General features: G+C 48.7%; 1 protein-coding gene across 3 annotated transcripts in view; it reads right to left on the reverse strand.

Moving 5' to 3' along the window:
• Positions 1-15850, reverse strand: part of WWP2 (WW domain containing E3 ubiquitin protein ligase 2) — a 118239-nt gene that overhangs the window by 7924 nt on the left and 94465 nt on the right. For 2 of the 3 annotated variants that reach the window (XM_074370507.1, XM_010960587.3), the window contains exons 10-16: positions 12002-12176; positions 5936-5990; positions 2530-2611; positions 1799-1927; positions 1379-1454; positions 1008-1079; positions 694-782 (exon numbers count right to left, since the gene is read on the reverse strand). In XM_074370507.1, coding sequence (XP_074226608.1) covers positions 694-782; positions 1008-1079; positions 1379-1454; positions 1799-1927; positions 2530-2611; positions 5936-5990; positions 12002-12176 — 678 coding nt within the window. Of the gene's footprint in view, positions 1-693; positions 783-1007; positions 1080-1378; positions 1455-1798; positions 1928-2529; positions 2612-5935; positions 5991-12001; positions 12177-15850 lie in introns of those variants that run through there. The other variant, XM_045521089.2, reaches the window with a different exon arrangement.

Genomic DNA, 15850 nt, shown 5'->3' on the forward strand with positions numbered 1-15850 from the left:
AACAGAGGACCAGAAGCAAGTTAACCCAACACCAAGCGAGAAGATGTCCCCACACCACAAGAGGTCAGTAAGCTGAGCGGTCACCACAGGCAAAGATGTGCCTTCTCTCTGCTGGGGCCCCGGTGCCCCACCGTCCAAGGCAATGTTTTACCAGAGAGTATGTTAACTTTTGTAGGTGGACTGGGGTCAGGGCAAGACAATGCTCTGAGCTGTTTTTAGGATTACATTAGCTACTTTAATTTTATTGACCCTCAGCACATAACATGCAGCGTCATATTGATCAATGCCCTTTGGGCTGTGAGATGGCTTAGACATGCCAGGTAAATAGCAGGACACCCAGGCCTCAAGAGGAAGGAAGCCCAGGATCGATTTTAATGGACACCCACATAATACCAATGTTTAACCACTGCCCACTGGCGCAGCCGGACTGGTTAAAGTACAGAAATAACGACATGTTGGTTGGTAGAGAGTCAGAGCCCTGAGTGCCTCCCCTGGAAGCCCCCCATGACCCCAGCAGGGGACCCCAGGACCCAGCTCCAGTGCTCACTCAGACTGGCCATACCCATGCCCGTTCCTGAAGATGCAAGACAGCTCTGGCAACAGTCTGAGCAAGAAGGAGGCAGCTTTCTGGCCATGGGTCCTGTAGCCTGGGGAAGCGGGGTGCAGCTCAGCCTCCCAGGGCGCCCAGCTCACCTGGCGATACCGCCATAGTCCAGGCCCTCCTCGCCGCGCATGATGATGTAGAGCCGGCGGCGCAGGTCGTAGGGTTTCATGTTCATGATCTGGGGAGACAGGAGATGATGGCCAGCCTGCCGCGCCCGTCCATGGCAGGCTTGGCGCAGGGGGCAAGGTATTCCCAGGCCTGCTTTTCAGCAGATACCAGTCACCAAGGCCCATGCCTTGGGAACCTGACCATTTGGGCTTAACAGGCCACATGACAGAAGACAGAGCAGCGGGAGCAGCCTTCTGCCTGCCCCTGGTCTTAGACACGATGATTATTCTCTAACCTGTTGGAAAGAATCCTCGAAAAGAGTCTGCCTGGAAACACTGATCTTCACGTGGCTGGGGAGAGCATTTGACTGAAAAGAAAAAAAAAAACAACACAAACCTCAAATCGGGCCCTTGGTGGTAACGATTCAGTCTGGTCAGCTGTCTGTCTGAACAGGCTTCCCCATCCCCTGGGCTGGGAAGGGAGAACTAGTTCTCCTAGGAATGGAAGTTTGCTTCCTGGAGACGAGGTCACATAACTGCTCAGGGTGAGACAAGTGACCTGCTCCCACCTAAGACAAGCATTCTGACACCTGCTGCTGGGCTAGGAAACTGCAGAAATAACTCTATAACCCCAATCTCTAAGGGAGGTGCAGGTACCACAACTCACATGGCAGAGGAAACGGAACTGGTGATACTTCCACCGAAAACTTCGGTCGTAGGCACCAGGGGAACCTTGTTTCGCCCTGGGAAGAGCAAAGATGTTCTGGAATCCATGCGCTTTCTCAAAAATTAGCAACGTATCTTGTTAGCCCTAAGGAAAGCTGATGCTACGTTAATTTAAAGATGAGGAAAGTGAGGCACCAAAAGAAAGGAAGTGACTGCCACTATTTGAGGATTATAAAGAAAATCCAGAAATAAAGCCAGCCTTGCTTTTAGAGAAAGACCACTAGTGTTACTCTGAATTGAGGAGCCCCTTCCCCCTCATCCCCACTAGAGTGATGTCAAAATTGGCCACTAGAGGGCAGTAAGAGCAGCACTATCCAGCCTGTGCTTACAGAGAGTGATGTCACCTGCGCCAAGTCCTTACCCAGATTCAAACCCGGGGCGAGGATCTTTAAAGGTGGTGGTGCGGGTGTTGTGGTCCACAAAGTAACGCACCCCCTCGCTGGTGTACTTCATCTCCCACCCTGGGGGCAGAGCTGGTTCCTGGATCATCCTGGAAACATGGGAAGAGACGGGTGAAGGGCTGGCACCACCTGCTAGGCCCCTACGCTAAGGAGGCTGGAGTCCCCTACATGCTGCTTTCCCTCTGCTTTTACCCGGACCCTGAGGAAATGCACTTGGCAATACCCAAGTCCTGAGGACAGTTCTGCAGCAGAGAGAGGTCGTTCACTGTCTCAAAGCCAAAAAACCAGTCCTGCGTGGACGGCCGTGGCTCAAGTGGCCACCAGCAATCCCGAGGCACCAAGTTGCCCAGTCCCAGACTAGCTTCTTGGGGGTGGGGAGTATAGAGTGTCTGAGGAGGGGGGTAGTTCTCAACCCTTCTGAAATCACATGATCAGCAGCCTGCACAAGTGGCAGAGAACAGCAAGAGCTGCCAGCCAGGCCACTCTCCATCCATGAGGAAAGTCAATTCAAGGTGCCATCTGCAAGCTCTCACTGGGCCGACACTGTATCCTAAGGGTCACAGGGCACTTGTGTGTGGCTAAAGGTGCCAGAACATCGGCCATGGAGAACAAATGCAGTCCAAGGCCACGAGGCCAATGCTGGAGCTGCACAGAGGCCTGGCCCAGCTCCTCTCCGGGCCCGATTCCTTACCCCTGGGTCCGAGGGTCCTCCCATTGGGTAGTGCGTGTGTTATGGTTCACGTAATACACCCGTCCATTGTCCTGTCTCTTCTCTGCCAGGGGAGAAGAAAGAAAAGAAGGCATTCAGATTGAGACATTTGAGACCATGTCATCTGCCTTCTGGCTCCCACCTCCTAGATGCCAGGTCTGAATGTCTTTCCCCTATTCCCAACCTGTTAGAGAAGTCAAACCAGCAAAAGCCTGGCTCACTCAAATCTGTCACTGGCAAAAATGACAAAGACATCTTTCCCTACTGCAGAGTAAGGAGGTATATACACATTTTTAACTCCACATCAAGCACCGTCTGGTTGGTTGATTTGCTGGAGGGAAGGGGGTGGTGTGGCAACATGGAGGGGGAGCAGCCCAGCTGAAACCAGAGGCATAATTGCATCCAGCTGTGTGCAAAGTGGAGCCACAGCCCAGCCTCCCCTCAACCCTGGCCCCCACCTCAGTCCATCACAGCTGCTCGCTGGTCCTATAACTGCTTTGTCCACTGGAAGCAGCCGACCCAGGTGCCTCTGTCCCACAGGCAACGCCTTTGGGGGGCAGCTCCATTTTCCCTCATCTCTCTCTGATCAGTGCTCTGCACCACAGAGCCTGTGAACCCTGCTGCGTAAAGGCAAAGTTTTGCTCTGAAACTCCCACATCCCAGGAAAACCTCTATGTAGCAAATGTGCAAAGAAACACCTGGGGTTGTGGCACTTACAAAGCCATCTTGGTCTTACACCTAAGTGTGTGCTTCAAGACAGGGCAGTGCTTGGGGAGCTCAGACATACTCTCACTCTCCTCTGGACAATATTTACGCTCTTGCCCTTTACTGGTGTAGTAACGATGGCTCTGAGTTGTTCGAGGGAGAAAGTCTGGGCTCCAGGGGCACACCCAACTCCAGCTGGCGATTCTGGTCCTTGAGAGGGATTGAAAGGGGCACCCAGCAGCTCTAGGTGGATGGTGGGCAAGACTCCGAACCCAAGAGCTGTCACCTTTCCCACCTCAAAGTTCCTGAGCTTTCAAACCTGTTTCTGTCCTGGAAACAAGTAATGCTAATAGACTTCCTTCTTTTATAATGACAGGGAGAAGTTAAAGAAATTTTAAAAATCAGTTCCAGAAGCCACAGGGAAACTGAAAGCTGAAAAAGGCACAGAACTGGGGAGCCCAGCCACCTCCCCTCAAGTATCAGGCTGCAGTGTTCACAGTATCAACCCAGGGTCCCGGTCTCTCTCTACCTTACTGGTACTTGATGAAAATTTCAAAAACACAGACAAAAGGAAAGAAAGAATAGAAGGTGGCCGGCCTTGCTACAGAGCTACCACCACCCAGAACAGCCGGTGGGACCATCCCACAGAAGACAGGCTTTCTGAGAGGGTTCTGAGGGGAGGGAGGATCTGCTCCCAGCCCAGAAGCTTCTACTTTGAACTAGCTCCCCCACTGGTGTTCTGCCAAGGGCCAAAACCAAGCCTGGGAGATCTGTCCAGCCAGCCAGTGTCCTGTGGGGTCCTCCCATGGCCCACCAGAACCACCTCGCTACACACGGTATTGTAGTTTGGGGTCTGGGAAAGTCCTTAGGTGACCTCATTTAGGAAGAAATGGATTTGGGTGTGTTCAGAAAGGGACCCAGCACTGGGTGCAGGAGAACACAGGGGACTTGACAGCAGGCTTGTGCTAAACGCAGTTCTCCTATGGTTTTGCTGCTCTTTCTGTTCACTCTTAACTCTCCCTGGGAAGATGGTCCTGCCACCACCCTGGGGAAGCTGACACGAAGTCCGAAAGATTTGATCAGGCAGGTTCCTGAGGCCTCGGCCAGATATTCTTTTTCTCATATAGTCTTCTGTGTTCTCCTGATCATTCGTAAACAGCACTGACTCCACCATGGCTCCTATTCTCATCTCTAATATTTCACACTTGGCTTCTGGGAGCTGTTTTCAAGACCCTGTAGCTGCTCTTACTTGGTGATCATTTAACAGAACTGGTACAGAAATAAATCACTTGACTCTACAAATCCAGGAACAACTCTGGGTCCCCTGCTCTAGGTCACAGTCTACTGCCTGCCAGACAGCCTCACAGATTCTTAATCTGATGAGTCTTGCACTGCCCAGCCAGGAATCCTCTGTTTGACCCTCTCACATTCGACATGCTGCCGATCTCTGAGCTACCAATGACCTTTCATCTGTACAGGGAGCCAGGTGGGTCACCTGTATGCATAAGGGATTCCTTAATAGAAAACCAAGCTCTCTGTGGGGGCCTCTTTCCCACTAGGAGAGCTAGGAGGCCTTTCCAGTCCTCTGGAATGCAGTGGTAAGTGACTAAGTGATACTCTGCGGGTCCAAGGGAGCGGATGCAGCCTTGCAAATTACTACCAGGGAGGAGCTGTATCTGCAGAGAGAGGATCCAGCTCAAAAGCTGCAGTTTTCCAGGTGATGCTCATCCCATCATTGTCAGCTTCTTCATCTTTGTTGGGGAGCACCCCCCTCCAATTTAATACCATCTGAGAACACCACCAAACCAGCAGTCACTGTCTTCTGCTAACAAATAAATTCAACCCGATACACACCGATTCCTGCAAAAACTGCCCTCTTCCGCTCCCGGGGACTCTTGCACACTGAACAAAACCCTGATCCAGCTCAGGGCTGCAGGATGCACTGAGGGCCACCATCTCTCATGACCCCTTTGCGCAGGCCCACTCCTTCCCAGAAAAGCCATAAAGCCTCCATCTCTCCTAAGTCTTGCACGTCCATTCCTCTAACTCATTATTGGCAAATCACACCAAGGACTTGGAATTCTCCGATGACAAGGAGAATCCAGCATGGCATTATAAACTAGCAAAGATGCACTTTCATAACGTCGCCAGCCCACGCTCAACTCTCTTATCTGCTTCCCTCTGGCCTCTTTCACAGCCGTATAGAAAAGTAGAAGGTGGCTTCCATCAGTCAAAATTAGGCTGAAGTCCTCCAACATCTCAGCTGCATAGAAACATTTGGTAAGGTGGCTCCTTCCAAGCAGACAGCCACAGACCTGAAACAAATGCACCTGGGAATCAGCCAGTGTCAAAGTGCCTTAGTCAATAATAGGATGGATTCTTGAGGAGTCATCTTGCAAGTCAGCACCAAAACCCAACAGTCCTATGGCTGCTCAGGGATTTCTTTTGTAGGGTCACCCTCCTGCAGCTACAGCAGGTGAGTGCTACAGGGGTGCAGGGGAACCCGGTTACTTTCCCCATCACCTGCAAATGCTCCAGCTGGGCCTCCCCAGAGGGTGTGCTGGAGGGAGCCAAAATGGGAAACTGAGGCATGAGAGTGAGGAAGAGGAGCCAGGAAAAGAGGATGGAGCAAGGTAGACCATCAGCTGAGGCGGCTGAGGGCACAGAAGAACTCAGTACTTACCCCAGCCAGAAGGGAGAGGGCCCAATGGGTCATGGTCAGAGAAAGCACTCGAAGACTAAACACAAGAAACACAGCAGAACACAAAGGTTAAAAAAAGCCGCTGGTTAAAAATAAATCAACTGATAAAGATAAAAACGCCAAGGACTCATTTCCACATTTTAGCTCTTTGCAAGGCACACAGTGAGCCTTAGGTGGCATCTGCTCCTCTCGGGAGTCTTCTTCGAAAAAGAAAAACCAAAAAAGAACCCTGCACGCTGAGGGCCCAGTTAAGTTTTGGAGAGGGTGGAGCGAGGGGGAGGGAGAGGTGTGCGGGGGGGAAGGTGGGCCAGGGCAGCCAGGAGGCCCCAGGCGTGGCGAGAGGGCCGGAGCGGGGCTGCCGGCAAGCTCAGCCGGGTGCCTCTGCTCGGCTCCTGCTCGGCCAAGGCGACTGAAATCACCACCACCTCCAACTTTCTCCAAGAACCACACACGGGAGGGGAAAAAATATCGCAGGCCTTTCCAATGAAATCATTCCCACAAGCCCTGCCCACGCCCAGAGCTTCCTGGCTAGGGGCTGGCCCTCCTCCTCCACCTCCCTCGTGGGTGCAGGGGAGAGGGGGCAGCGGCGGTGGGCCGCCGCGGCCCAGACTGAGGGCACATTCAGGCCCCAGGCCCCTCGCCTCCCCTAGGAATGTTTTGCTTCCCTTCACAAAGCACCTTTCTTCTCCTCCGGCCTGAACCTGAAGTTGTTCAGTGTTCTGTGTGTGCCTGTTTGCAGGGGTGGGGCTGGGGGCGAGGTGGCGAGAGAGATGGGGAGACAGGAGAAAGAAGGGGGAGCCGACTCCAGGCCTCCAGGGTCACTGTTTACATTAGAACCCCCCACTCCCTGCCTGACTCTGCTTCGAGGTCCCTGGGGCAGGGCTGCAGTTGCCTGAGAGTTCTCATATCCTGCGGGGAGGGGGTGCTGTCAAAAGACTCTTCATAGTTAAATAAAACAAGTATTGTTCTGTGCTTGCTCTCTCTCTCCCTCTCTCTCTCTCTCTCTCTCTCTCCCTCCTTTTTCTCTTTTTTTCCTGGCTGAAGCATTTTTATTTCCCTTACTAAAATTTAATCGTTACATTAGGGGGATCAAGTTCTCAGTGCAGACTTCGGGCTGCCTAGCTGGCCCCGTCTGGGGGCGAGGGAGCCACACACGGGCAGGAGGATGAATGGAGCTCAGTCTCGGCTTGAGAAAACATTGGTAGAACTTAACTGCCAACAAACCCCCTTCCACGGCCCTCCCTCCACCCCTGGCTGAAAGGACAGAGAAACTTTCTTTCCAAGGTGGCAGCACAAGCAACTCTTCCAAAGCAAGTTCCAACAAAGACGTTTAAGTCTTGAAACCATAGGTTCCTTGATGGGATGGAGCCCCCTTTCAGCAAAGGGCCTCCCAGCCAGGCAGAATGCAACTGCTCGAATGTGCGGCAAGCTGGGCTGTCCTAGACTTAGGGCACGTTGCCCTCAACCTCAAGGGTGGGCTTACAACCTCCACCACAATTCAGATTTGTCTGCTGGTTACTGAAAAAAATCTCCCAAATTTACAGAGGTTATTTTGGTGTCTGTGGAGGGGGCAGGGGGGTCAGTATCTCATAAAATCCAAGCTCCTGCAACTTTGTTTTGTAGTTAATACACAAAAACAGTAGGGATAAAAGCGTTCGGCAACAGAAGGAAAAGAACTACCTTGTGAAATGCGCAAGCGCTTCAGATAAGGAGGCCAAAGAGGAGAAGGCAGCGGGGAAGTGCTGAGCTGGAGCAATGTCCTTGCAAAAGGGAGGGACTACAGAAAAGGTCATTTTAAGAAATCAAAAGAAACAGCATTTGGTATAAAATTGTTTGCTGATTTGGGTCTTTTTTTTTTTTTCCCAGAGTAAGTGGGTAATCTGCAAAGCATTCAGGAACTAGGATAGGAAATTAGCTCCCAACTGGTACCAACTGGGCTTCAGTGGGTTTAAGCCATCTCCTGCTTAACTCTACAAATCAACACACCAAAAAAGTCTTTCCTGACCGCCTCCGTGACCTGCACTGAACTAGAAATAAAAAAATGTTTCTCAGCTCCTTTCTGAACCCTTGCCTTTTTTTAATGTCAGAAAGTTCACACAATGTCGGCTCTCTTTCGTTAAGGTGGTTTTTTTAAAAACAATTTCGTTGGTCTCCTCTCTTTCTCATCCTATCCAATCACCTCCTCCCCAAACCTGTAAGAGGGGGAGAGAAGAGGAGGCAGAGAGAATGGGAGAAAGACCAGAAATGGATAAACTCAAACAACACATGAAATGGAGTCAGCAGAAGCTGACGCTCATCACAATTTTCCCTCTTACAGTTAAAGCAAAACACTTGATTATTTTGGATACTTCTTCCCCAATGTATATAGTCCAACTTGAAAAATTTTTTAAAGAAGCAAACAGAAGCCAAGGAGATACAAAAAATTACAGTTATGCATCATGGCCAGAAAAACCAAAACCCCCAAACCCCCCATCTCCAATGAGCCAACTATCCCTCCTCTCCCAGCACATCTTCCCCTGAGATGCAAGATCCTCAGTGTCACCAAGAGCACGGCTGGAAAAGCACAGAGAAAGGGGCAAGGGTGGGGGTGGAGACTGTGGTTAGAAGAGAGATCCTGGGATGTGCAAGTGAGTCTCAGGGACAAGACAGTTTTCTTTATTACCAGGAAGAGAAAGGAACGCTGTTGAATAATTTTCCTGGTAACCATCCCTGGTTTGGGAGAACTGGGGCGCAGGCCACCAGCCAGAGGGCTCACGTTGAGTTCAAGTCCCTTAGGGACAAAGCATTAAGTCCTGTAATATTTTAAGGTACAAACTCACAAATAAAGAATGTCTAGCAAACACAGCTGAGGACAAGAAAACACTCTGGGAAGGGCATAGAGGTTACAGTGTAGAAGGCAGGCTCCTTTTTTTTTTTTTTTTAAGGGTGCACCCAGTGGGTGCAGAACAAAACCCAGGTGCTTCAGAATGTGATCCAAGGGGCTCTCTGCAGAGTAAGAAACACCTTGTCTGTTGCTGGATAAAGCACTTTGGCATTTGCACGTTAGGAGCCAGTGAATGATCTGCTTCTGTCCCGCCAACACCGGCTATTCCTTTAGATATTGGGGGAGGACCAAGGCAGGAGTGGAGGACGAGGTGCCACAGAAACAGTAGAAGGCTATGTCCAGGGTCCCATCTAAATATAAGATGTGCAGGACCGGGCCGTGCATGGTCAGTGGACCGCAGGAGGACCCAGAAACAGAGGGCAAAGCAGAACCACAAGGATGAAACACAAGTATGTGTATGATGATCACAAGTAACAAAGGCACGCTGGGGCATCAGGGGAGGGAAGTGTGTCAGAAATAAGGGGACAATAACAGAGAGACCGAAAAAGGTGTGCGTTGAGGCAGACGGCAGGAAGGAACTACAGGAGACTGCCATCTGGGATTCCCGTAATTTCCCGTGTTGCACTGTATTTCGTGCTCTCTGCAGGGCAGCAAAGAAGAACAAGGTCCGGTTTCAGCCCAGCAGCAGCAGCAGCAGCAGCAGGAGGAGGAGGAGGAGGGGAAGCCACTGGTATAGTATCAGCTCTCAAGTCTTCTGAGTCAAATCCTGGGCCAAGGCCAAACCCCAAAATAACTCTATGAAAGCGACTCTTCTTACTTGTAACCAGGACATGGCACCACAGCAAACAAGAGGGGCAAACCAAATCCAGAGGGGAGGGAAATCAGCACAGAGACATTGAAAGCTGACCCAAAAAAGATTCCTACTAGGTTTTTCAATATGAGTTTTGTTTCACGGAGGAAAGGAAGGGAACCATCACCTCCATCCAGAGCCCTCCTGCATCCCCAGCTACGCTGAGAAAACCATGTGAGAGGACTCAGAATGCTTTTTTTTTTTAAGCACAGAATTTTTACTTTTTGGGGACACTTCAAGTCAAAGCTCCACCTCTGCAGGCCTGGAATAAAGTTGCTAAAATGACAGAGGCAGGCGAGAGGAATGAAGCTCCAAAAGATTGAGCAGATATGCGCTCCAGAATCTTCCCTTTCACACACCAAACATCTCAGTCAACCGACAGGACCCACACGGTGTATGGTAGGGTAAGAAAAAGAGTCCTTCAATGGATTTTTCTTTTTTGATTTGAGAAGCTGGGTAAGCAGGGAGACAAAACCATGTGAGACTTCTAAAGTACACCCCTGTCTCTAGGTTGAAGGACAAAGATGCCCAGACCTTGCCAGTTTTGTAGCCATGGCCACCCAAGAAAATGGCAGGGAAAGTCTTTGGAGCCCAGCTTAAGGGGAACAATTTCTGAAATGCAGAGAATGACCAGCCCCCATCCCTTTTTGAAACATGCCAGACCAGATGGCCGGCATGTGTGATAGGGGCTGTGGAGTGGGAGGCCTGGCACAAGAACTCTGCAGTGTTGCACCAGGTGGACCCCTGGGCACGGGTTGTAAACAGGCATCATCGTTGACCCTGGAGGCAACTTAACATGACAAACACCGGGCTTTCTGCTCATCTACACTAAGGAAACCGGGGTCCTCATCAGTTTCCTCACTATATCATGGGCAGTCAGCCCCCACAGACAGAGGAAGAAACAAGCCAGCCAGGGCAATGCTACCATGTCTTGCGTTTGAGGGGTAGTTGCTGCTTTGGGTGCGCAGGGTAAGAGCTGGAAATAATGGCAAAGCTGATGATGAAGGCTACTTAATTAAATGGAATTACAGGTTTTCTGAGCATTTAGAAATGGGTCGTGGGGTTAAGGTCCACTTCAAGTAGAAACAATGTGGGTTAAACGTGGTAATGTCGTGGACCGGCTCAAAAAGTTCCCAGCCTCTAATGCACCACATCCTGTGCAGATTCTACTGCAGATCCTAAGCTTCATGTTCAAGGGGCTGTAAGAAAATGCAACCAAATCTGGGAACCCCAACTCTCTTTGCCAAAGAGGTTGTGTGGCTGGGCTCCCTACCAAGCACCAGGTCGCTAGTAGAGGCTCTAGTGAAATGGAGACCCAGGAAGGACGGTTCCTAAAGGGATACAGAATGGGAGACCATTAGACGGTTAATCTGGGACCACAGCACTCTGAATCCTGGACTAGAAAGTTTAAATGTTATTCTGTAGGTAATGGCCACAGAAGGTTTTGAGCCGGTGATCAATGTAGACTAAAGCCCTCCCCCCACTTCCTTAACCCCTCGACAGTGATTTTTTTTTTTAATGACAAAATGACTGTAAGATTTGAAGATTGCTCTGCTAAGACCAGGCAGGACAGGCTGGAGGAGAGAGAACGCCACCAGAGAGAACAATTTCGAGGCTGGCCTGACCGTTCACTTGGGAGGGAGAAAGAAAATCAGTAATCAGATAGAAGGAGGTTGATTTAGGCCAAGGGGTCAATAAACTTTTTCTGTAAAGAGCCACATGAAATATTTTAGGCTCTGTGGGCTACCCAGTCTCTGCTGTGACTGCTCAACTCTGTAGCATGAAAACGGCCACAGTCAACATCAACACGACTGGGTGTGCTGGGTGCCAATAAAACTTTATTTACAAAACCAGATGGGGACCGATTTGACCCAAAGGCCACAGACTGCCCACTTCAGAACCAGATGAAATTTAAAGGTCCCTCCATCCTTGAGAATTTGTCAGATAATAAAGATCTGAAGAAAAACAGCAGTAGCAATGGAAAGAAGGATTTGGGTGACTGCTTTGATTTGAAAAGGCAAGGTATGGGAGAGGTCACAGCGACCTTCAGGTCTCAAGTCGGGGTAAATGGACTTGGATGGGGGGACCAGATGAGAAATCCAGACCTGGAAGAAAGATGGGGAATTCAGTTTCAGACTGAGTCTATACAGTCCATACATACTGAGTCCATAAACACAGAAGCTGGACATCCAAAGTCAGAAACACTGGAATCTGAGGAATTTCACCGTGATGAGTAAAATCTCTAGGGTCAGAGCACCGACGTGTCCAGCTGTTTTCCCTTCTCACCAAACAGGTCGATGGAGAATGTGTGAGGCTGCACATTCTGCCATGCCCAGAGGCTCCCTGCCCTCGTGGCAAGCCCCTGGCCTCTCACCTGGTAGAGGAATCTTTGGCTGAAGTGCTGCATGGCGCCCTGGAGCTGGTTCCGCTGCGACTGCCACTGCTCATAGTTCCGCACGTACTCGGCAGTGGGGCGCTGCCAGGTGGTGGTCCGGGTGTTGTGATCCACATAGTAGAACCTGCCTCGGGGGTCTGTGCGTTTCTCCCAGCTGAAAACATTAAGTTCAGAATGAACACTGTGCCCATCTCACCCGTACCCTCAAATTCTAGAGAAATCTCAGAATGGCTGGCAAGGAGGACCTCGAAGAAGGGTTTGGTGTGGCTTCTGGCACAGGCGCTTGGCTGCTCCAGGGAGGCACAGCCAGGCAGGCCCCAGTCACAGAGGCTTCTGGGGCTTGGATGATTATAGCAGACATCTGTGGTTGCCCTCGCAGCAACCAATCCCTTGCTACCAGCAGCTCCTGATTTCCATTTCAGAGATCCAAGTGGTTCTAGGGAAGCTGACTCTACTTCCAACACTGGAGAGGAACTGTTGACTGGACCAGGAGTGGGCATGTGACCTATGCTGAGCCAATCAGGGTGACTCTCATAAATTTTGCTAGGAATTCTAGAGAAAATATCTCTTCCTTGCCGGGTATGACTAAGAAAGCATACAGTTCTGTGAGCCATGGGCTGCCATCTTGGACCCAAACACAAGATGAAGTTGACCCAAGAGATGGCAGAGCAGAAAAATGGGGGAAAAGCCAGTCCCTTTGGTGATGCTGTTGAGCCACTAGATCATGAAACTAGGATCCACACGTAGAATTTTCAGTTACATGAGGCCAATGAATTCTCTTCATTATTCAGGCCAATTTGGATCCCAGTTTTTGTTACTTGCAACTGAAATTGTCCTGATATAAGGTGCCAGTGAAAATACACTGCACGGTCATGATGAGAAGACTCAGTGCAAACAACAGCAGGACTCTCCACATTATCTTTAGTGAGGAAGCAGTCTCTCCAAAGTTGGTCCTAAAATATCCACGGGCAAGGCAGGGCTAAAACAGAGAGCGAAAATTCTCAGCTGTGCTTGGTACAAGGTGTAACTTGATTTCCAAACACACGGGGAAGAAGTGATGAAAAGAAAGCAAGAAAGGGAACTATGCGGGGTGACGGAAATGTTTCACATTTTGATGGAGTGTGGGTTACATGAGTGTATGCATTTGTCAAAACTCAGTGAACTGTACACCTGAGATCTATCTCACTGTATGTAAATTACATTTCAGTTTTTACAAGTGAATTTAAATCTAATTAAGCCTCCATATCTAATGACCAGTTTACCATGAAAGATAAGAAATAAAGGAGCATGCATACAACACGAGTCACAATCAGTCACATTCAGAATATGAGAAATTCTGTAAGACAGATGCCCAGGATCTTCAACAAATAGCCAGAAAATAAACAAGAAAGGGTGGGGGAACTTACAGATTATAAGAGACAGAGATTTATGAGATATACCAGCCAAAAGCTATGTGTTGATCTTGAGTTTGGATCTGATTCAAAAAATATCAAGTGTGGAAACGGTTTTTAAGACAATTGGGGAAAATGGAACACAGACTGTCTATGACATGAAGTAAAAAGAAATACTGTTAATTGTGTTGAGTTGGATGATGGTATTTTGGTTATTTAAAAAAAAAAAACTCACCTGTTAGAGATGTATGTGATGTATTTATGGATCAAAGGGTATGATGACTAAGGTTTGCTTTAAAATTCATCATCCCCTCCCCTGAAAAGTGTGGGGTCAGATGAAACAAAATGTTATTAACTGTTAGTACTAGGCAATGGTTACAAAGGATTCACTGTAGCATTGTCTCAAATTTGGTATAGGCCTGAATTTTCCATTGTAAGCTTGAAATGGGGATGGGGATAAAAGGAGTGTAAAAAAGACAAGAGATACCACTGAAGAAAACAGGATTAACCCAATGCAAAGGGAACCCAATATGGATTACACTGTATGACTCCAAAGTGCTGGAGCACTTGTTCCTTAACTCCCTTCTCATATCTTCTCTGAATTCCGATCTTATTCCTGTGACTATCATGCTTTGGTCTGATAGTTTCCTCAATTTTCAGGGTTAGCCTCCTAGCTGACTTTTCTGGCTATCTCTTCAAAGATTCTTTCAAACTGACAGTCTCCTAAAAATGGCTTCTCCTCAAGTGGCTACCAGCCCCATGGCCAGTTCCCAGGTTGTGTCTGGATTCCGCCTGCTGAACTGACTGTCCAGCCTTCGTGACCTGCTATCACTTGGGGTTCAACTAAATGCCACCACTCTCGCCCCAAACCTGAGACTTTCCCAGTCTTCCTCCCATCGGTTCCTTTTGCAGGGACAAAACCACACCATCATTCAAGATGTCAGTAAGCCATTCAGCCCAAGGGCTTGTTTTTGTTTTGTCTCCTTGCCCTTGACTTTCCATTTCTATGTCCAACTATCCCTAAACTAATCTCCCTATCCAATCCTGCTGATAAACTACCATCAGGGTAACCCTAGCAGACTGAACCCTGATGGCATGCTCCTGCTCAAAAACTTCAATTCACTCCCCACTGCCCTCACATCAAAACCCTGAATCAATGTTCAAGGTGCACAATAATCTGGAACCTTCCCACCTTTCTCATAAATTCTCTCAACTAGAGATTTTTATTTATTTTCATCGGTTAGCAAAGGAATCATGTATCTGTAGTTTGAAACACAAATAGTACCACAGGGGAAACAAGGAAAACCAGTGTCTCTTACCCAACCTTTCCCCACTGCTGACTCCTGCTCCTCAGGGGAAGCGACTACTTTCAACTCTCGACTACTTCTTCTATCGACAGCCATGCTTCTAAATAAACGCTCATTCCACACTTTCTTGACTTCTGCCATATTAGATATTATTTACAGACTTTCCACTATCAAAGCTGAGAATTTAGTCATTGTACTCCAACCCCTAAAACACACAGTGCCCCCTCCCCTCCATCCTCCCAATTTAGAAAGTTGTCATTAAATCAATATTCAGAATTTGGATTATGACTTTGTAGAGGTAAGGACTTTGAGAACTTCGAGTCTAGAGAACTTTCACTCTCTAACAAATATGACTTTCTAGAGTTAAGAACTGCATGTTTTATTCTGCTTGGTTTTCAAGGCTCTGTCACTAATTCACCCCCAGATCCTGACAGGACAGATGGCCCCTCAGTGTCCCTTAACTCTTAGCCACATCTCTCTAGGCACCCTCTGTCCAGCTTAGACAGCTGTCCTCTAGGCCTGCTCAACCTTATAGTCCTGAATCATCTTCCCTCACCTTCCTCTTGGGAACATCTTTGGCCCCTGAATTGAGTCCCCTGTGTCCTACATCTCAGGACTTCTTTCTTGATTTCCTCTTGTCTGGTGGAATAAATCATCTAATAGTTTCTGAGAAAGAATGCATCAAAGGTAATTTTTTGAAACCCTGCATGTCTGAAGATGCCTTTACTTCAACCTTCATGGACTTGAGGTTCAACTGAATTAGTAACAGTTGGGGGGAGGGTATAGCTCAGTGGTAGAGTTCGGTGCATGCTTAGCATGCACAAGGTCCTGGGTTCAATCCCCAGGTCTTCCATTAAAAAATAAACAAACAAATAAATAAAAATTTAAAAAATAAAAGGAGTAAAAGTTGATTTTTGGATGGGAAATAATTTTCCATCAGAATTTTGAGGGTACTGCTCCATAGCTGCTATTGAGAAGAAGGATGGCGTTCTCAATTCCTGACCCCATTTTCCCCTCTGGAAGCTTCTGAAGTGTTCTCTCGGTGTTCCAAAATTCCATTAGGGATGTGCCTTGGGATGGGTCTTTTTTCATTCCCTGGGTTGGGAATTTGGTAGTCCCTTTGAATTTGG

This window comes from Camelus bactrianus, chromosome 9 (assembly GCF_048773025.1).
Source record: "Camelus bactrianus isolate YW-2024 breed Bactrian camel chromosome 9, ASM4877302v1, whole genome shotgun sequence".
In the NCBI taxonomy this organism is placed as follows: Eukaryota; Metazoa; Chordata; class Mammalia; order Artiodactyla; family Camelidae; genus Camelus; species Camelus bactrianus.